Here is a 22,744-nt window from a genome sequence, read left to right on the forward strand (position 1 = left end):
ATATCTTCTGTCAAGTTTCTTTTGGGATTCCCTCCATTAGTGATTTTTCTCTCCCTTTTTATTGCTGGCTATAACTGAGCATGAGCCATGCAGCTTTGTTATCCCACCTCTTAATTGGGCTGGGAGGGAGTGGGAAGTGGGAGATGGATGTTTGATTTGAAGAAAGCATATCCGATACTTGGTAACCCTTCAGTCCACCCCTGCATGTACTCTTCCAATACGGTATGTCTGCAAAGACTGGCGACTGATGACTCTTATTTTCTGTCTCTCCTTTTCAGATTGGAGCCCAGTGCTATTTGGAGTGCTCAGCTCTCACCCAGAAAGGCCTTAAGACTGTGTTTGATGAAGCCATCTTGACTATTTTTAGCCCTAAGAAAAAGAAGCAGCGCTGTTTGTGTTGCCATAGATATTGTACCCTAGTATGAATACTTGTGTTGCCTTAGATTTTGCATCATTTTACAGTACGAGTACTGCTGTGCTGGAAGGGGACAATGGAAGTATAACTGAGGACTGGGAAGCAGAACTTCCCAAAATCAATCAAATCACAGGAATCCTCCTTTGATTCTTTAATGCTCCTTCTGGTGAGAGATGAGATTTTTGCATGCACACGAACCCCTGGTGCCCCACCAATGAAGCCTAAAAGAGATTATGGCTCAACCATCGGCCTTCTTGCTTCTAATATTTGTGGCCTTGTTGTATGTGTGAAGCAGCCTGTGGATAAAATGAAGGAATCAGTTTAAGACATTTTATTGTATTCTTCTGAGTAGCACAGTCTATGGGCTTCATTGACACAGAGTGGACAGTCTGGCATTTCCTGAGCGTTCCTTTTGAGTCCCTTAAAGCTTTTAGGGATCAATTAAAATTTCCTAAATGGAGAATTCACAGTGAAACACCTTTGGTTTGCATCATAAGATGTTCATATTGCATTTAGTGCTATCCAAATGAAATAAGGAAAAATCCTCCTTGGAGTAAAGTTCAAGCTGAAGTGAGCCTATTCTACAGATATAATTTGACAGATCCACCAGTCTTCAAAGTGAACTCTATTCGGGACAGCTACCTTTTTCAGAATTTTTTCTTCCAAAAACCTCTTGCTTAAAGGTTGGACATTCCACTTTTTCAAATTCCAGCACTAAATTCTGTATTAACGAGGCCATATACCACATAGTCGGGGAATAGAGGAGTTTGTGCAGGCCTGAGGCGTAAGTGTGTGTTTCTCTGATGTAATGGATAGCGTCTCAGTGGAAATAGGCTTCTGTTTAATATGAAAACTTTGAATATCCATGAGGCTAAAAACTTGATTCTCATTTTCTGTACAGGGCAACTGCAGCAATACTTTAAAGCTTATTTTTTATATTTTTATTGTTCTTGAAATTTTAAAAGTTGGTATTTAAAACATTGGTGTTTCGCAGGTATAGTATGGGCCCTCCTTTACGAAAGGCATGGTTGAAAGTTGCCTGTGCTTATCTTGGTGTACGGTTTAGGTTGTCAGACAGCAGCTTAGCTGTTAAAGAAGAGCTTCTCTGACTATTGTTTGGTTGGTTTGTCCTTTTATGTTTTAGTACGCCAGTTGAAGTCCTGGCATATACAGTATGTCAGTATTTTTGGTTGGTAGAAAGTGCCACTTCTGAAAGTGTTTTTTTTTTAATATTTGATATATTAATCAGTGAGCAGTACAATATTTTATATATGACAATTTAAAACAAAAAAACTTCAGAACCACATGTATCTATTTTTATACAATTTTTTAACATCACTATGAAAAGAATTACACTTTTGGTGAATTTATTTTTTGCACAAAAAAAAAATATCTCCTAATTCTACACAAAGAGTCGCCTAAATTACCTGCCCTGTATATTTTGCCGGTGACGCATTAATAATGCAGAGTCTAATGCTTGTGTGCCTTCATAGGGAGCAGGATATAATATTACCCCTCAATTCCCCGTCTGTCCTGTTGACCATCATTTAATACCCCACCACTTTCTAATTTAGGGCAGTAGGTACAGATGCACACAGCACTGAAGGTCTCTTCATGACTGATTAAACACGGCCAGCTCCACCAAACCAGTGTACCTTAAATACTGCTCTTGACAAGGTCTTATCGGCGTCCACAGTGCACACTCCGTCCGTGTTCGAGCCAGTTCTATGACACTGAAGTGTTATGACACAGGACTTCAAAAGAAAAAAAGAGATGAATTACTTTGAAGGAGATGACGGATTTTTTTTTTTTTGGGGTTAAATTTTCCTTCTCACTAATAATAAAATACATTGCTTACTTATTCTGTGCTTGGATTTATGTAATGCCAAGAAGTCCATTCTGCCTTTTAGTGGTAATGCATCAATAAATATTTTTTAAAAAACATTGCTTGTGACTCATTCAGGTTTATACAATAGTGAAAGGTAAATCAAGTTTTGTGGTGACATACGTGTGGAAAGGACAAAAACAAACATTGTAAAGCAAAAATCACTTTATATTGTGCCTTTCTGTGGTTAAGACTTTTACAAGTACTTCATTGTTAACCTGTCAATGCTCCAGTTATCACGCGGCCCGCTTAGTGTCCTACCGTGTGGTAATACAGCTGACCACTGTGTGCTTTCTGTAAGTACAGCATTGATTACTTGGTAAAATGTCTTGCTTTTTTCCACTTAATTTTGACTTTACAAATTGACCGAAATGTATAAAAACAACAAAATTCTTTTGAATATAACATTTCTGACATGAAAAGTGATCTTTCTTTTTTTTTTTTCAGCAAACAATGTTAAAATTAATGTTAAAATGGGAGGAGTTTGGGGAGGCCATGGAGAATGACTTTCGGACGGCTTCGAGGAGATTCTGGTCCACCGTCCGGCGTCTCAGGAGGGGGAAGCAGTGCAGTGTCAACACTGTATATGGTGGGGATGGTGCGCTGCTGACCTCGACTCGGGACGTTGTGGGTCGGTGGGGGGAGTACTTCGAAGACCTCCTCAAACCCACTAACATGCCTTCCAATGAGGAAGCAGAGCCTGGGGACTTGGAGGTGGGCTCCCCCATCTCTGAGACTGAGGTCACCGAGGTGGTCAAAAAACTTCTTGGTGGCAGGGCCCCGGGGGTGGATGAGATACGCCTGGAGTTCCTCAAGGCTCTGGATGTTGTAGGGCTGTCTTGGTTGACACGTCTCTGCAACATCGCATGGACATCAGGGACAGTGCCTCTGGATTGGCAGACCGGGGTGGTGGTCCCCCTCTTTAAGAAAGGGGATCGGAGGGTGTGTTCCAACTACAGAGGGATCACACTCCTCAGACTCCCTGGAAAAGTTTTTGGAGAGGAGGGTCCATCGGATAGTTGAACCTCGGATTCAGGAGGAACAGTGTGGTTTTCGTCCTGGTTGCGGAACAGTGGACCAGCTCTACACCCTTAGCAGAGTCCTGGAGGGTGCATGGGAGTTTGCCCAACCAGTCTACATGTGTTTTGTGGACTTGGAAAAGGCGTTCGACCGTGTCCCTCGGTGAATCCTGTGGGGGGTGCTCCGGGAGTATGGGGTACCGGACCCCCTGATAAGGGCTGTTCAGTCCCTGTACAACCAGTGTCAGAGCTTGGTCCGCATTGCCGGCAGTAAGTCGAACCCGTTTCCAGCGAGAGTTGGACTCCTCCAGGGCTGCCCTTTGTCACCGATTCTGTTCATAACTTTTATTGACAGAATTTCTAGGCGCAGCCAGGGCGTTGAGGGGGTCCGGTTTGGTGGACTCAGTATTGGGTCACTGCTTTTTGCAGATGATGATGTCCTGTTTGCTTCATCAGGCCGTGATCTTCAGCTCTCTCTGGATCGGTTCGCAGCTGAGTGTGAAGCGGCTGGGATGGGAATCAGCACCTCCAAATCTGAGACCATGGTCCTCAGCCAGAAAAGGGTGGAGTACTCTCTTAGGGTTGGGAGCGAGATCCTGCCTCAAGTGGAGGAGTTCAAGTATCTCGGGGTCTTGTTCACGAGTGAGGGAAGAATGGAGCGTGAGATCGACAGGCGGATCGGTACGGCATCCGCAGTAATGTGGGCGCTGCATCGGTCTGTCGTGGTGAAAAAGGAGCTGAGCCATAAGGCAAAGCTCTCAATTTACCAGTCGATCTATGTTCCTACCCTCACCTATGGTCATGAGCTATGGGTAGTGACCGAAAGAACGAGATCGCGAATACAAGCGGCTGAAATGAGTTTATTCCGCAAGGTGTCTGGGCTTTCCCTTAAAGATAGGGTGAGAAGCTCAGTCATCCGGGAGGGGCTCAGAGTAGAGCCGCTGCTCCTCCGCATCAAGAGGAGTCAGATGAGGTGGCTCGGGCATCTGATCAGGATGCCTCCTGGACGCCTCCCTGGTGAAGTGTTCCGGGCACATCCAACCGGGAGGAGGTCCCAGGAAGGACCCAGGACACGCTGGAGGGACTATGTCTCCCGGCTGGCCTGGGAACGCCTCGGGATTCTCCCGGAAGAGCTAGAAGAAGTGGCCGGGGAGAGAGAAGTCTGGGTATCTCTGCTCAAGCTGCTGCCCCCGCGACCCGACCTCGGATAAGCGGAAGAGGATGGATGGATGTTAAAATTAAATTACTTTGTGTTTTGGTAGCTTAGATTGTTTTGGAAAATTTGAATGTTAAATAAATGGTAGAATGCAGTAGACATGTGCTTAGCTATCCATGAGAAAATTACTTTTGTTGCCTCAACTAATGAAAGAGAAGAATCCAGACAAGCAAACATATTGCTGATCATTAGAGTATTTTGTACATCATTTAAGCAAAAGTATCAATATGAGGATGGAATGCACAAGATGAAAAGGGAATAATGTACCTTTCAGTAGTACAATTTATCAAGACAATTTAAAAAAACAAACTTTGCACACATGCAACACTGTACTTTTGTAAGGCGTCACACACTGTAGTCCTGTTCCAGTTAGCTTTGACAGAGCTGCACCTCTAAGACTCCTGCCACAAGTAAGACTGTTCATCTCCATAAGGTAAGAAATATTTTAGTAAGTTTCATTTTTAATATACTAATTTACTGGCTCATTGCACTATGTTAACTTTAATTTTGTAATTGAAAAGGAGTAGTAGAAAATTAGCAACACTGACTTGACCTTAGCACCTGTTTTCTTTATTTCTATCCCTACTCAGGTCCATGTTTATGTTGTATAGTAAAGGATAGGTTGTAGCACCTTCTCAAAATGACAGTCATTCTTGGGACCCCCACAAGTGTGATGTTTTACAGCCGTTTTCATATTTCTACATTGGGAATGCTGGCAGGTGGGTGGGCTTGAACTGGCAGTTTAGTAGATTACAGTTATCCTTGCAGGTACAGGGGACATCCATATTTACATTTTTTAGAGTTGGAACACTGGCAGGCTAGGTGGTGACAGAGGTGTAACCACTTTGTAATGCAAACTTTATTTTGGCAGTCCCAAGACTTGGGGAATATTTTATATGGCAGCCAGGTCAGTTCAGCTTAGCATGGTGCCATTGTGAGCCTGGTGGAGCGAATGTAATTCCAAGGCTGTTTGCTTGTACATTGTTTTATAGTTGTTACTATTTTAGTGCAATGTGAGCTCTTGTTCCAGGTCACACTTCAAAGTGAAGGTGAGGAATGAACTGGCAGCTTGTAAAAGTACAAGCCACTTTTGCCACTAGGGGACCACATCACCTCCGTTTATTATTAAATGGCACCTTTCCATACTGAATGTGGTGGCAAGCACTTTTCAGAGATGCTTTTACTATTGGTCATCCCATTTTAAGTGAGGAGAGAGGCCGTTAGGACGATCATTATCTGTAATATTAGTCCATTTCTGTTCACTATTTAGGATGTGCAAAATTATTAACCTTCAGTGCAGAGTTAATTTGTGTTGTGCAAAACCTTTCTTGAACTTTGACTGGCTTTTTTCACTATAATGTTCAGGTCCAATCGTTTACTGTCTTCTTGTAAGGAATAATATCAAATGCTTTTTGTAAAAAGAAGCAAAGCCCATATCTCTGTTACACTCCTGTAGCCAGATTAGCAGTTTTTAAAATGAGCCTAACTTATTTCCTTGAGTTGTTATTATAATAATAATAATTTGATTTGTGTCTGCTACTTTTTGTCTTATGGATTCAGAGAGCAGTGCTTAAATGGACAGATATTGTTGGGTTCCATTTGTGTAAGTTTAGAACTGCTTTGTCTTATTGTGTGTTTAAACAAATCTGTATCTTTAAGTAATTAATCATTTGTAAATGTTGTAATTGAATTTTGCTTGTAAACTTGTTGAATTGCTCCAAGCTTTCGCTCAATGAAGAGCTCTATACAAAAGCAAACAGAATTGGACTGAATTCTGTCAGCAATATGCTGCTTACCTTAATCAATTGCTTCATCTGGACACTTGGTTGCCCACTTAGGAAGACAAGTGCTTCTCAATTATGGCAAGCCAATTTACCATTCAGTCCCTTTTTTGTATTCAAATTTAAAATAAAGGTATGGTCCCAAAGTAAGGCTCTGTAGAATATCCGATTTCTAAATATGGCTACCAAATTTAAATTAGAACAAAATTAAATATGAAAAAATATGAAATTTAAAACTATAACAAACTGAATTCTGATACAAAAAAAATGATTAAATGCAAGATTAGTTGCCAATGTCATACAGTGCATTACTGAACTAATTATGTCATCTATACTGTATGTGGCTTTGTAGAATTCGAGTTAATGCCACGTGGGATGCTCACGGACCACTTCATGTTTGTGTTGTTTGAGCCTTGGGGAAGACAACAAGTGTGAGCTGGAAAAATGACTTATTTTATCCATCCTTCAGTACTCAATCAGATCAGACCTCTGGTACAGTTATTCAAGTAGAGGTGTGAATATGTATGTACAGAATACGTGTATATACAGTAGGTATATTTGTGTGTCTGTGTGTGTATAATATATATATATATAATGTGTGTGTGTATATACAGTGCATCCGGAAAGTATTCACAGCGCATCACTTTTTCCACATTTTGTTATGTTACAGCCTTATTCCAAAATGGATTAAATTCATTTTTTTCCCTCAGAATTCTACACACAACACCCCATAATGACAATGTGAAAAAAAGTTTACTTGAGGCTTTTGCAAATTTATTAAAAATAAAATTGAGAAAGCACATGTACATAAGTATTCACAGTCTTTGCCATGAAGCTCAAAAGAGCTCAGGTGCATCCTGTTTCCCCTGATCATCCTTGAGATGTTTCTGCAGCTTAATTGGAGTCCACCTGTGGTAAATTCAGTTGATTGGACATGATTTGGAAAGGCACACACCTGTCTGTATAAGGTCCCACAGTTGACAGTTCATGTCAGAGCACAAACCAAGCATGAAGTCAAAGGAATTGTCTGTAGACCTCCGAGACAGGATTGTCTCGAGGCACAAATATGGGGAAGGTTACAGAAATATTTCTGCTGCTTTGAAGGTCCCAATGAGCACAGTGGCCTCCATCATCCGTAAGTGGAAGAAGTTCGAAACCACCAGGACTCTTCCTAAAGCTGGCTGGCCATCTAAACTGAGCGATCGGGTGAGAAGGGCCTTAGTCAGGGAGGTGACCAAGAACCCGATGGTCACTCTGTCAGAGCTTCAGAGGTCCTCTGTGGAGAGAGGAGAACCTTCCAGAAGGAGAACCATCTCTGCAGCAATCCAACAATCAGGCCTGTATGGTAGAGTGGCCAGACGGAAGCCACTCCTTAGTAAAAGGTACATGGCAGCCCGCCTGGAGTTTGCCAAAAGGCACCTGAAGGACTCTCAGACCATGAGAAAGAAAATTCTCTGGTCTGATGAGACAAAAATTGAACTCTTTGGTGTGAATGCCAGGCGTCACGTTTGGAGGAAACCAGGCACCGCTCATCACCAGGCTAATACCATCCCTACAGTGAAGCATGGTGGTGGCAGCATCATGCTGTGGGGATGTTTTTCAGCAGCAGGGACTGGGAGACTAGTCAGGATAAAGGGAAAGATGACTGCAGCAATGTACAGAGACATCCTGGATGAAAACCTGCTCCAGAGCGCTCTTGACCTCAGACTGGGGCGACGGTTCATCTTTCAGCAGGACAACGACCCTAAGCACACAGCCAAGATATCAAAGGAGTGGCTTCAGGACAACTCTGTGAATGTCCTTGAGTGGCCCAGCCAGAGCCCAGACTTGAATCCGATTGAACATCTCTGGAGAGATCTTACAATGGCTGTGCACCGACGCTTCCCATCCAACCTGATGGAGCTTGAGAGGTGCTGCAAAGAGGAATGGGTGAAACTGGCCAAGGATAGGTGTGCCAAGCTTGTGGCATCATATTCAAAAAGACTTGAGGCTGTAATTGCTGCCAAAGGTGCATCGATAAAGTATTGAGCAAAGGCTGTGAATACTTATGTACATGGGATTTCTCAGTTTTTTTATTTTGAATAAATTTGCAAAAACCTCAAGTAAACTTTTTTCACGTTGTCATTATGGGGTGTTGTGTGTAGAATTCTGAGGAAAAAAATGAATTTAATCCATTTTGGAATAAGGCTGTAACATAACAAAATGTGGAAAAAGTGATGCGCTGAGAATACTTTCCAGATGCACTATATTTTATATATATATAAGTCTACACACACAGTATACTCATTATATAATTTTTACAACTGGACTACAGGGATCGGCATGTCAGTGGCATGGATTGAGCAGACAACTTTTATGCACAGTATAGCTACTCCATAGAGCACCCCATCATAAAGAGCTTTTTGTCACTGGCATCTGCACTGGGGCATTGTCAGGTTAAGTATTTCAGTTCTGCCTGCACAGTTACTTAGAACTGGAGATTGAGCGGCAAACATTGTCGTTCACAGTTTTGATTGCTTAGACATTGGATTAACCACCTGCCTATGAAATATTTTTTAAAAATATTCAAATGGTACGAAGCACTCACATTGGGCTGTATCAAACATAAAAGATGGGCGATAGTGGTTTATGGGACTGCTTATTGGTCACAGAGCTTGGGCTACAGCATCAATATTGGAAGTTCGATTAAAACTGCAGCACATTCCTCACGTTCTACAATGGAAACCGGGCTGACAAATCTTGTCACTAATTATCCACTGTAGCAAGTATTATTTTTAAGGCAATGGTGGCATGGTATTGCTATCATAAATTCCCTGGATTCCCAGCCTGATAACAGTTAATATCAGGTGTCCATATTCTTGCTACGTTTGCATTTTTGGTTCACTTGTACCTTACCTGTTTCTGCCTAATGGTTTAGTTAGCTAAAGTTTAATAGATCCATTTACTCAGGTTCTTTTCCTCCCCTCACTTTCCAGAACTGACCATAATCTAGCTGTAAATGTGGATTCTACCTCCCTTGAACCTGCCAAGCTGAAGGACTGTTAGCCTTTACACTCCAGTTTTAGCACGGCTGACTGAATTAAATTTGTGTACTGTAAAGAACCAGTCCCTTGTCTTAGAATGCTGATACTGTATCCGATTTATTTTTGTATGTGTTTTTCTTATTGTTTATTCACTATTATGATGAAGATGTCATTTGAGTGCAGTTTTGTAGGGTTTTCTGATGTTCGTAGCTGTGTTATTTATGATGATAACACTGATCTAAGTGTGAAGCAGTGACAAAAGAAACTAAGTAAGCAGTAAGAGAAAGTAGTACAAGATAGTTTTGGGACCTTTGCTTTGAATTGTTTTGACTGGTTTAATGTTCTCATTTTTGGTTAGGTTAGTTCTTTGGTTAGTCTGTTTTATATTTCTTTTCTGTTCCTTTTTGTTTAAATTCCATCTTTGCGAGAAACCCAACACCCCCAAGTGCTCCAACCTTTCGAGAGTCACAACAGGTACCAGGTTACAAACCACCTGTCTTGTGAGGTGGGCTGTGAGACCCCCACAGCTTTGATCCCAGACTGGGTTGGCGAACATACAGAAACGCTGCCCCCTCGGGTGATGTTATTGTTAACTTGTATTGTCATCACTTCCTCAGAACTAAATCCCCTCCTCTACTCCAGCCATTAGTTTCATTATTTGTAGATCTGTATTAATGTTTTCCTAGGTCCTCTCAAAAGACTACACTAGCAGAGTACATTAAATTTAATGGAGGGGAATACTGAACTCTGAGCTCTTAGACATTTTTACAGGATTTTGATGTTTTGCTGCTGTAGCTCAAGGAAGACATTGACAGATGAGGCCATCCTCTAAAATAGGGCAATAGTGGAGATTTCACAAGTAGTTGGAAAAGTTCAGCAACAGAGCTACTGATTTTTACTTTATGTGATGGAGATTTAATTCAATTAACAATCCACACAGTTTGGAGTTTGCCCAGATTCTTTTAACGATCTTTTGTGTACTTGGAGGCAAATAATAATTTTCATATTCAAGCCAAGTGAAACAGCAAACTCAGAAGTCCGTTTGAGCCATGAATTCACCTGTGGCTCTCCATGGACTGAGTTGATTTGCCATCATGTAGAGAGTTTTAGAGTGTTACCTTCACGCACAGCCGAATGGTGGACAGGTGATACCAGAGGTGATGCTCGGCCAGTAGCATTGGACAGTAAGGGCTAATCACCAGACTAACTCATCCCTACCCAGGTCAGACAGAAACAGTGAGGAAGCCCACTGCTAGATATATTTGTAAGAAGCTGCCATCTGCTTTCATTCTTAGTAGGTAAACAGTTTTAAAATCCCTAATGTGACTACACAAATTCCTCTTTGATAAAATAAACTGTTGCATTGGGTCCACAAAAAATGTCCCTGTCCCCCTACCGACCCTCCAAAGATGGCAATGAAAAGGAAACATCTGCTGTCACTTGGGTTTTATACTACCCCTTTCACAATCCACATTAACACATTACATATGAAAAAACAGGAAGTTTCTTCCTTGACATTTCAGTAAGGCATGCCAGACCTCCATGAAATTCTGGCACCCACACATGGAGTTTTATAAAGTCTCACACTCGGTGCTGCTTGTGGAGCACACACCACAGTCGCAGCGAAGTGCCACCGGGTACGTGTAGTAAGGGTCCGCATCTGGGACACAGTGAGGCAGCTTCACAGTCACCAGCGTCGTCTCGTTGTAGGTACAGACTTGGTGGTGGGCGTCAATGTAGGGCGGGTCAAGCACTGGCTTCTGTGAAATGAGAAAAGCATTAAGTTGCTACAAGAAGCTAAAGGAGACACGATGTCCATTTTGCCCTGGAGAAACTTCTGGATGCAATGAAATGTTTGAGCCAGCAGGCCACAATATGGCTTTTCATGCCTGCAAGTAAACCTTTGGTTCATTTGAACTGTCAGACGTCTGCTTACTTGGTGAAATCAAGGGGCTATTATTAGAAATGAGCAGCTCTTCAGTAAACCCGTAATCTGACAGGAAATTAAAGTTTATTTGTAGTGTGGCCTGTTGGCCAAGGTGAAGAACTGTAAATCACACGGATGCCAGTTCAGTCCTCATCTGTGAGATGCACTATGCCCACAGGTCAGTGACCTGGAATATGCTTATTTTATAGAAATTAGGGAAGACGAAACTGTACTACAGCCCATTATTTTATTGCATCATGTTGTGGTGGTCACTACAGAAATGTGCTATATCAAATAAATGGAAGCATGTTCTGTAGTTGGGAAATGTGATGAGAATGAATTAGTGGGCCCACTTATAGCTTTATATGGGAATGCCTGAAACAAACCCACTACCTCATCAGCAAAGGAGGAGTTCACCCTGGGTGCCACACTCACTCATAATGCCCCTGTTTAGTGTTGCCACTTTATATAATGTTCACACCCCGGGAATGTGAAATGACATTAATACTTCCTACTCTCCATTTACCCATCTAATTTATGAAATGACTTTTTGTATTTGGAGGATTTTGAGAGCCTAAAACAATAGCATTGGGTGTGAGGTGGGAAGCAGCTCTGCATGAAACACTCAAGACCTGTTTGGAGTCTGCGTGTCTGTGTCCTCGTGAGGGTCCGCTAGGGTGTTTGTGATGAAAAATTCGTCAGCAGTCACGGCGTGCAAACCCTCGTGTCAGTGGCCACGTGGTCCTGTGCACATCTGCTGCGTGTGCCCTACACCTGGAAACATCGGCTCAGTCAAAGAACAGTTGTGTGATTTGTTGCTACTTGCACCTATATAATCCAACATTAAAAGCACACAGCGATGGCCAAATGTGCACAATTTCATGGCGAGATATTGACCAGACCCTGGGCAAAAATGAAAGTTTATGCAGGCAGAGAAATAGAAATATCAGCAAGGTTGTTGGAATCGGCTACCATACAGTGTAGCGCGCTGAATGCTTGGACTAGAAACACACCAGTGTGCCCATCAACTATGCCCAATCTTGTCTGCACCCAAGTATAAACAGGCCTTAACCAGTTTGCACCGATGACCATACCAGCCTACCTTCACAAAGGCGCACTGACTGCCACACGAGCCCACATTTGGTCACACAGTTGTAAGCTGCTAGATAGACAAACGCCCAAGTCCTGGTCAGTAAATTCAAGCTGGCTTTTATACCTAATGAAAAATAAGATTCTTTCTAAAGTGACACTCTTATTTGAATTCTGTAATGCTATCTAATAACTGTGAGTCTCTGCAAGCTAAATTTGTGACTTTCCCCTTGGGATTAATAAAGTATCTATTAAATAAGCAACTGCATGGAACACAAAGCAGCATCTCCAGGAAATTTCCCGAAAGCAAAGCTGAGCCCCACAGACCAAAACAACAGGAATTTTAGTGTACCTTGGTGCCCAACTCTGCCTCATATTTATAAAATGCAGATGGATGTCTTGCCATTTTCAATAAGATCTACATAGGCTAACACAATTAACCCATCCATCTGTTTTGTGGTCCATTTATGCCAATTCAGGGACAGAGAGAGCTTATCCTGGTCAACACTGAGGCTGCGCCCGGACCAGGCCTGGACTGTCGCCAGTCTGTAATTAAAAATGTTTAAGTAGGAAAGACTCTGCGGTCCTTGCAGATCATTTAGGGCTCCATTCATTCCACTGCTTCTTGCTTTCTCATTAGAACACAAACACTTAAATATGTAATTAAAAATCGGAGTCATTTCAGCACCATCACTGAGTCTATTATGGCATAAATATTAAAAGACGTTCAAGTCTCAGATAGGATATAACCATGATGTGGCCTAATGGCAGTGGTACTGGACTTGATACCACAAAGGCTCCTGTTTCAGTCCTCACAATTCACTTAAAAGAGTCCGTCAGTTAACTTGGAGGTTACTTTGGAGTAAAGCAATTTAAAAAAAAAAAAAAAAAAACTGTGTAAAATCATTCACATGTTACCAGCTCTCTGGATGGATAAAGCCAATTGACAGGCAGTCCATCCAGTTAGGCCTTGCAAGACTTCCTTACTGTGTGGGGCAGCCCTCAGTTAGAATAAATCACATATGAACAGCACCCCCTTGAAAAGAGTGCTGATTGACACGTCCTTAAACAGAAGCAACAGCATCAAAGCAGCAATCTGACCAAAGTGGCAGCACAGAGCAGGATCTCTTACCTCCCATGTCTCACAGCGACCCCAGCAAGCATCAGTGGTAATGCGCATCCCTCGGCAGCCTGGTTTCTTTGCCAGGAAGGTGAACTCCCGCACTGCGCAGCCAGTGAAAGTGCGTAGGTTAACGCGAGAGGACTTGGCGGCTCCAGTGCACCCCATCATCACTTGAAGGCTGAGGCCGCACAGCACGACTACAAAGAGACCCATGTCACTAGGAAAGAGCAAGATAAAGAAGAAGGTGTTAGCAGAGTCCGGCCGGATGGCCAGGGGTAGAAGCACAGCCCTGTCAGTTCCTTTGTTGGGAGTGCAAGTTCTCCCAGTGTCCAATTGTTTGTTTTGTTTTTTTTAAGTTACTCCAATTATGTTCAAAATCCCTAAGACATAATTGTTAGTGTCATTATGTACCCAAAGCCTAAATGAATGGGCCACGTGATGGCCTGGCCTTGCATTAATTTTTGACTTGGTGACAATTCTAATGGATGTTAGAAGAATGGAGTCCCATTGCGCTAATCAGTGTAATAGAGAGCTTGATGTGGAGAAGCCCCCAAGCCCTTGAAGCCAGATGACCTCCACTTGACACTATCCTGCTCCGTGCTTTTTCACTTGTGCCCACCTGAGCCGCCATTATACTCAGACAATGCTGGAGCAGTGCTTGGTGGGAGTCTGGTCTGTGCATGAAGGCTGTAAGGAGGACCACCAGATTCAGTGCCACAGTCCTAACGGTATCCTCATCTCTTGCTCGCCTTCTTCCAATCCTTTCAGGTGAATGCTTCAGGTCATCACAGGGTCTCACCCTCATGCCCGCACCAGATGGTTTCAGGGGTGCAGGTTTATTTTAAAAACTCTCTCTAGATTTGTCATTTCTATGAGTATTGTTTTTGAATATACTGGGCTTGTTACTGGATGTGCACCATATAAGAATATATGGGACACAATTGACTGCATGTTTCTGGAAAGGCAGAGGAAGCACAATATACACCCTGTACTGCAAAGGGATCAGCATCCCAAACCGACTAGCCAGAGATCAGACGGGTCACATCTTACTGTCTGGAGTGAGAGATGGTCAGTTGACGTCTGACACTATAGAGGCAAAGCCCAAGGGGGCATACTTAATAGATGTGATTAACATGCTGGCCTGATTAGTCAGATTCTGTCCAGGTAAGGCTAATGAGGTTTCTCTGCAGAACCTGCATTCTTCCTTTCACTGCATACTCTCCACCTGTCCCTTCGGTCTCACTCTGCTCTTCCTAGGAGTTGCCCTGCTTTGCTGATTTTATTTGTCCTCTTTTCAAATCTTTTTTTTCCCTGTTAATTAGCCCTAAGCTCTTCCTATCACCTTGACACCTTGTTCATATTTAATCTGCTTTTCCACTTCATCGCACTACTTAAACATCTGTCCTCTTGACGGCTAATGCTGGTGTCCTTGGGTGCTGCTCCTGCCTGATCACGCTGTCAGTCGTAACATCGAACTAAGGGGTCTCTGGAATGACACTGGACAAGTTCTGGAGTTTAACCTGTGGTCTTTTCAGTGGCTACATGCAGCTTCAGGGGTCACAGATTGACCGACTTATATCTTGTGAGCGTCATGAACACTAAGGATTTCACTGCCATATAATGAATGCATCCAAATTCATGATAACTTTGCATTTTTGCCTGGATGTCTGATATCAGGAAAACAGAAATGAGTCTTTTTACTTCTCAGGCCAAATTCCTGAAACACAAGACTTTCTCATTGAAATGGCTGAGTTCTTCAGCCATCTTCAGTGATGTGGCCATCCTGTCATCTAGTCAGCCCATCCATCATAAAGAGACCATCTTAATCCAGATCATGGTTTTTGGGGTGGGGACAAGTTAAGTGAGCTGCCCCCATACTAGCAGCAATGGCCCCAAGATAGGAACCAGCCTGGGACAGGACATCTGCCCATTTCAGGCGATATCCACATCCTCAGTCATCGCTAATCACCCTAACATGTACATTTAGGGGATAGGGAAGGTGACAGGAGTACCCAGAGAAATAAGAAGAAACAAGTCTGGGGGAGGACATGCAAACGTTACTCAGATAGTGACCAGCTCAAGCATCTGCTTATTGGGGAGTCAGAGTCTGCCTAAGGAGCATCAGGTACACGTCAGGAACCAGCCCTGCCTGAGACACCAGTTCTCTTGGCTAAGGTCTACCGTGTCCCTTTGCAGATTTGACCACTTTGACCATCACAGATGACCTGATCCTACTACAGTCCCCCTAATTATTTCTCACCAACTCACAATATTGCTGCTCGACTCCAGCAGGCTCCACTGCCACTCGCATACAAGTCAGATCTTCTGAAGACAGCCTTCTCCTCGTTTTGCACCAAAAGTGACTTGCATATCGGCAGGTCAGTCTGACGGGCTTTCGAATGGGGATGTCTGGTTTACTTTTGTTTTAATGGAAACTGTGCACATCAAAGCACCCTTTGGTATTGTGGTCACCTCACATTTAAATAATGCTAACAACTAATGTCCTTAATTTTTGAATTTCAGGTGACCAAAGTGGTGGCACAGGGTGTGCCCGGCCCAGGACTTACAGCTCTAGCCTGGATCTCCTCTGCCATTTACAGTATAAGCTGAACTGGCACACCAGAGAAGTACTTATCTTTATCAGCATACAAAGCATCAAAATGACCACTGTCCACCTTAGCTCAAAAAGTTTAGGGTCTCCAATACGAACTGAAGACGAGCAGAATTCGCCTGTCAGAGGTCTCGCCCCAGAGCTCCTCATTTCAATGGCACACACGCAGACCTTGGCTGCAAGCTCCGGTACGCTACACCCATCAGCCCGATCTTAAAGTCAGGACTCACCGATATGGAGGCTGTCTCCTGACTTCACGGAGCTCCCAGGGGTGCCGTCGTCGTCGCCGCGGGTCGCTGGAGCAAATTTCTGTCAGAGGCTGTCATGTGGCTCTAGGCTTCAATATTTAAAGGAGCTCCAGTGTCAATCAGCGCCCTAAAGGGGCTGATCCTGCCATGGGCACGTGATTCAGCCGCGTGAAATCTGAGGACCCTCTGCGCTGGGCTGCCTCCCATTAAACTAATTACTCCTTCATCCACAGTACAGACAACTGGATTTAGTTTTTTTCTTTAAAGTTTTCTGCCTAATTTCTTCAAGAGTTAAAAAATAAAACTGTGCAGGTTGGTGGTATAGTGGTTAGTGCGGCTTCTTGAACAGTACACACCAGGGTTAAGGTACACGCTGGGGTTTTTTGTTCCCCCTCCCACCCAAAAACATCACAAAGATGTAAAGGGTGGGATATTTGGCATTTGTAAAGTGGTCCTGCAATGCTGTGCTGAAGAAAGCCGAATCATAAAATGGACGGACAGACAAAGATTCATAGAGGCAGATGGCTGTCCACCTTCTTAATCATCACCTCAGTGTACCCCAGCGGTAGCTCTCCTTGCGTCACTGGTGAGCCTATTCACCCAATTTTGAAGTGCACTGAACCCAGGAGGTCTTCAAGTCTCAACTTTGAGTCTTTGTGTTTCCTCCACATTTTTCTACTGACCTCCCCATTAGAGCTTATCATCTCATTTCCACTAACGATTCCGGTATATCCCCAAATGACCTGAGGATCCTGGGTTCTCCATCAGTGGTGGTCACACAAGCTGCTCAAGAACTGAGAGTAGACCTCGGTTCACACCATACACTGACATAGATGCCACTCTTCATAGGTCACATTTTCCATCCTCAAAACCCATATCTTCAGGCTCCAAGCTGGAGGTGATAGGGGAGGACACATTATGGAATGGGGGGCCACTCAAACATAAGGTTCTGTAGAGGATGTGCTCTTCAAGCAGGTGAAGAGGCGTTTTACATTAAATAAGACATGTTTCTATGTCAGAGGTGACCAACTCCGTTCCTGGAGGGCTGCAGTGGCACCAGGTTTTCATTCCAGTTGCTTTCTCTATTAATAGCCAGTTACTAATGCTGATGGAACTTCTCGGGTTGCTTTGATTTTAATTGACTTACATTTTAATTGTTTCAGTTCATCTTCAGTAAGCAGGCAAAGAAAATCTCAATAAAATATCTGAAAAGAAAACAAATGGAGGTCTGAGAAATATTGATCTGCTCTGGTCCAGAAAACATTTGGATGCTGATCTCAGAAAAGAGAAAAATAGCAGAATAAGAGCACCAGCAAGCCACAGGATTATATAAACATTGCTAAAGAGGAACAATGTTTGGAGTGGAAATGGTGGCACTCAAGGACTGTTTGAACACCCTGTTCTATATAAATTCCACATTTTTTCATAGGAATAACCCAAACAATGCAAACGTGTTTGCAAAAGTAGCGAAAAATGAGTCAGACTGCCCAGACCCCATTTTTTTCCTCCTCTTCAGTTTCATTCGAGTGTCAGGGTTGAACTTTTCACAATTAAAAATAGCACACTGAATGGTATGTGGCCATGAATTTGGAGTGACAAATCAAATCTCGTCAGATCAGAGGCCTTTTTTGAGGCTTCTTATAAGAAAATGATAAAACACGAGCCCCTGCATTAAGGCAGCTCAACGAGGGGTGGCATTTGTATGACAGTATGATGGAAAAAGTGTTCACTATGGAACTGGAGTAGAAAAACAAAACACAGGATGGATGGATAGATAGATAGATAGATAGATAGATAGATAGATAGATAGATAGATAGATAGATAGATAGATAGATAGATACCGATCGATCGATCTAACATGCAGACTCGGGGAGATGTTATCATGTCCTCATACAACCACAGTTTTAGTGTCTCGGTAGCCCAGTACTTTCTGTTGTGCCCTGGCCTTCCATGAAGAAAGCATGGCTACCTAATTGCTTGAAGCCACTTCAGAACTAAAGTGCTGCTTGTGGGGGACTTATTTCGTATTCCTTGCACTACAGACAAATAACTTCCAAGGTTTGTTCTGTGTGTTTTTTTTTGTAGCTATTTTAGAAGTAACCTTGGCATACATGGACAAGCCTTTCCTGTTATATTTGCATAAAGGAATGTCACCCTTTTGGACGTTAGCCTGAAACACCACCAGCTGCAGTTCCACACTTTTTTACTGAGACATGTATCATAGTGCCTTTCAAAAGCACTTTAAACAGAAGTCCCCAATGTCCTTTGGCCATACATGACACACGTCTTCATGGTGTATGAAAACATACAGTAGACTATCAGCACCAAAACTAATGGATCAAAGACCACCAGGCCAATAGGGGTAAGACAGCCAAGGCTGTGCTATTAAGGAGATCAAGAAGCAGGAAACTGCCTTGGAGACTTGGCCTATTTAAAGGAGGAGGAGGGGGAGGGGGGTTGGGGGATGCTGCCTGAGGCAGCTCTAGTCATGAGGACACTTTGAAGCCCCCTGGAGCCTAAAGAGTTGGGAGGAGAGTCAGGCTTCAGCTGGCAGGAGAACATAAACCAGGGTGGTGTTTCAGAAACTTTGAGAAGATAAACTACCTCATTTACCAGAGAAGGACTTTGGACCCATGGAAGGATAAAAGGGGCTAGATGGTTTGCTACTTAGTTCCGTTTATTTCTGTACTTTGCATATTCTCTGTATTCACCCCCCTCCCCTTTCACATTATTAATTTATTTATTTTTAATTTGCAGAGTTTGGCCTCCTTGGGGTCACCATGAGAGTGCCCCCTCCCATTTACTGTGTAAGTGCACATTATATGAGTAAACTCAGTCTTTAGATTCGGTGTGTCATTGGTTTCGTATGTGATCAAAATTGGGAAAAAAGGTTTGTTATCTTCAATAGCCAGTCTTCTTTTAGAAAGCCTACTGGGTTTTCATTTATCCACCTTTTTCTCTTATATAGCACCTTTCCAGTTGAAACTAATTCTGACACAAAGGTAGAATGTGTGGCATAATGGTAAGGGCTTTGGACTTAAAATCCCGCTGTTGACATTGTATGACCACAAGCAAGTCACTTGTCACCAGTCTGTGCTCCATTTGGAAAAGCAAAAGAAATGGATCCGACTGTATCTCAGAAGTCAACCTGAGTAAAGATTTCAGCTAAATAGGAAAACAAAAATGTCCAAAGAGTTGGCTCCAAAGCCTCCACACACTGCACAAGGGTCAGTGGCTTCTTGTGGTCTCAACGGTGAGCCAGCCGATAGACTTTTGAACCTTAGATGCTGAAGTTCACCTGTGACAAGGGTCCTTTAGGGTTAAATGAGCGACTCCCCAAGATGAACTGGTGCCCCACGCCGTGCCTGATGCTCCCATAGCCATAAACTGGATAAGCAGCCATATGGATCTAATTCCATAGGTCACTGTGCCTGCACTTGAACAACCAGCCTGGATCAATCAGATGAGTGCCCAGGTGGGCCGACTAGACTGGCCAGCAGTCGCCAGTCCTCACCTTGCACTTACGCCCCTTGCCTGCCTGGGAGTGAACACCAGCAATGCCCTGTAAGCAGTAAGCCAACGTGCATGGGCTTCAAAAATATGGTCCTGGTTCAGTTAGGGTGGTCTCAAGTGCTGCTCACCTGGAAGGTGCTATATATTTGTAGTTTAGGTGTGATCGAGTGTACTGTTATTTCTTCTTCAAAGGGAAGGCATTTGGTTTAAAAACAGTCTTCATTGTTTCTACCTGTGGCCAATCACAGGTTCTTACGCCATGCCGCTTATCAGCTCTTTCTTTTCTTTTTCCATTTTCTCAGTAATTCTCGTCTTTGGATTTCCGTCCTGCACTTTGTTCCTCTTATTGGCAGCTGATGAAGATGTTTTTATTAAATCTGTCGAAACCGTTTTTTTTTAGCCCCGATCAGGACAGGCACCCTTTGTGACAGTTGATCGACAGGAAAATAATCCCCCAGCTGCCTGGGGCAGGACGGCTCAGGGACTGGCGCCCAATTAGCCGCTCGGGATGGTACATTAGCTTAATTGGGAAGAGATCTGCCTTTTGTTCGGGGCCATTCCTGTGGAAAAAAGAAACATTTTTTCTGGCCTGCGTCACAATCCTATGCAGAGTTCTATTTTGCTGATTGCCCTGGTGATAATGGAAAAATAGAACCTTCCCCGAAGAGTCTAAGGAGCTTGCGCTGCCGATGTGTGCTGAAGGCTACGGCGAAATCCCATTTCTCACTGAGAATTCAAAATGGCACTGCACCGTTTGTCTGTTACGTTTTACAGCGCCTATAAAAAGGATGCTCCACCTTGGGAGTTTTCTCGTTTTAATATCTTAACAACATTGAGTCACATTGGATTCAATCCGAGTTTTTTGACACTGATCAACAGAAAAAGACTTTTTAATGTCAAAGTCGAAACAGGTCTATGCAAAGTGGTCTTAATGAACGACAAGTATAAAACACAAAGTAATCGATCGCAGACGTATTCCCCCATCCAGTCAGGATTCAGTAGGTGCACCTCCGGCAGCCATGATAGCCTCAAGTCTGTTTGCGCAGGTCTCTCTCTGGCAGCTTTGTGCATCTGCATGCTGCCATCTTCTCCATTCTTCTTCTTTGCCAACCTGCTCAGCTCTATCAGGTGTCATGGAGATCATCAGCGAACAGCTTCAGTCAAGTCCAGCCACAACATCTCCATGGGACTGAGATCTGGACTGTGCCTTGGCCACCTCATGACATTCACATTGTTGCTTTGAAGCCATTCCTGTGTAGCTTTGGCTTTATGCTTTGTCGGAAAACAAATCTTCTCCCAAGGCACAGCTATACTACAAACTGCATCAGGTTTTCCTCCAAGATTTCTCCGTATTTTTCTGCGTTCATTTTACCACCACGAGCCTTCCAAGGCCTGCTGCTGAGAAGCATCTCCACAGCGGGGATGGGGTGTTTTTGATTAGTTATAGTGTACAGACAAGGCACTTAGTCTGATGGTTCAAAAACCTCAATTTTGGTCTTATCAGACCATCAAACCTCCTATTCTGGCTGACTTTAGGAGTCTTCCATGTGCCTGCTTCCACTCTCTCACAAAGCTGTGACTGGTGATGCATTCGGGAAGCAGTTGTGTCTCTTCAGTCCCAGCGACTGTAGCTTATGACTTCTTCAGGGTTCTCAGAGGTCTGCTGGTGACCTCCTCACTCGTCGTCTTCTTGCTGATCTCAGTTTTTGTGGAAGGCCTGCTCAAGCAGATTCACAGCTGTGCCACACTCCTTCCATTCCTTCATGCTGGATTTACCTGAACTCTAAGGGACATTCAGTGGCTTGGAGATTTTCTTGTCTCCATCCCCAGACTTGTGCATTTCACGGAGTTGCTTGAAGTGTTCTTTTGTCTTCGTTGTGTAGGCAAGTCCATCATAATGACTCCCCATCAGTTGGACTTTCCAGATTTGGTGCATTTATAATTCAATCACTGGAAACCCTGGACTGGTGGTCTCCACTGACGAGCGGGGGTTTAGGTTCATGGATCATATTGATGAAGGTAAACACTTGTGTGACACGCTATTTAGTGTTTTAAATTTGTCATTAATTTATATCAGGGGTCCCCAACTCCAGTCCTGGAGGGCCGCAGTGGCTGCAGGTTTTCATTCTTACCCTTTTCTTAGTAGCTAAATCTATTTTGAAGTGCATCTGCCCAGCATTCTTGTGACCACCGCGTCTCCTTTAAAAACCTAATCTGTTTGGATATTTTTTTAATAATTTGGAAATCTCATTTTCCAAATAACCTAAAAGGTGCTCTAAAAAGTCTCAATTACTGTCTACTTAACATCATATGGCATGTTGCCATTACAGTTGTAATAGAAGCCTGCTGTCAAAGGTGAAAACCCACCTGCCAGAGTTGGTGATTTTCGTTTGTAGTTCACTCCTTTACCATCAGCCCTCAGGTCAGGACACGAGATGTCAAACATGGAAACCTCAGCCCAGTGACGCTCACACAGCAGCCCACCATCGACGGACAGTCACCTCCTAGAATTCACAATTAAAAGAGTACGCCATTTAACTTTAAAGTGCCGAAATAACTGATGAGAAAAAAAAAAAAAGTGCCAACACCAACATTACATGAATGGCAGGCATAGACTAGAGTTGGGTATGCTTAAGTAAGGCATTTGTACTTTAAAAGATTTTTGAATAACCTTAAAGAAGCCAAAATAAAACAATTTGTGGGACTGACACAGAAGAGATCCATGATGTGAAAAGGGACGAACGTTCACTTTAATTATCGGACTAGTTCATTAAAGGACAATAAAAAAAAAAAAAAAAAGAGCTGCTTGTCAACCCCATTCCACACCACTTAGTTATAGAACAGAGATAGGCATCACCTCACTCAGTGCCATAAGTGCCATCTCTCACGCCTC

At 43.3% G+C, this 22,744-nt stretch overlaps 2 protein-coding genes across 2 annotated transcripts in view; one reads left to right on the top strand and one right to left on the bottom strand.

Annotated features, from left to right (window-relative positions):
- rhoj (ras homolog family member J) overlaps positions 1-2,359 on the top strand; it is a 39,575-nt gene extending 37,216 nt beyond the window's left edge. Inside the window, exon 5 of the mRNA XM_028821178.2 lies at positions 279-2,359. Coding sequence (XP_028677011.1) covers positions 279-425 — 147 coding nt within the window. The 3' untranslated portion in view covers positions 426-2,359. The remainder of the gene's footprint in view (positions 1-278) is intronic.
- Positions 2,360-10,653: 8,294 nt separating this feature from the next.
- On the bottom strand, positions 10,654-16,450 carry gphb5 (glycoprotein hormone subunit beta 5). Its single transcript, XM_028821742.2, has 3 exons — positions 16,320-16,450; positions 13,488-13,695; positions 10,654-11,099 (listed from the first exon to the last, which is right to left on the bottom strand). Exons 2-3 carry the CDS (start codon positions 13,689-13,691, stop codon positions 10,911-10,913), a joined length of 393 nt encoding a protein of 130 aa, XP_028677575.1. The 5' UTR covers positions 13,692-13,695; positions 16,320-16,450; the 3' UTR covers positions 10,654-10,910.
- Positions 16,451-22,744: the final 6,294 nt, after the last annotated feature.

Source organism: Erpetoichthys calabaricus, chromosome 16 (genome assembly GCF_900747795.2).
Source record: "Erpetoichthys calabaricus chromosome 16, fErpCal1.3, whole genome shotgun sequence".
Taxonomy (NCBI): Eukaryota; Metazoa; Chordata; class Cladistia; order Polypteriformes; family Polypteridae; genus Erpetoichthys; species Erpetoichthys calabaricus.

Excerpts from the sequence above, each read along its gene's own strand:
- gphb5 (XM_028821742.2), bottom strand. The coding sequence starts at position 13,691 with ATGGGTCTCTTTGTAGTCGTGCTGTGCGGCCTCAGCCTTCAAGTGATG. Across the intron at positions 11,100-13,487 it reads GTCGCTGTGAGACATGGGAG|AAGCCAGTGCTTGACCCGCC; the intron begins GTAAGAGATCCT and ends CTCATTTCACAG.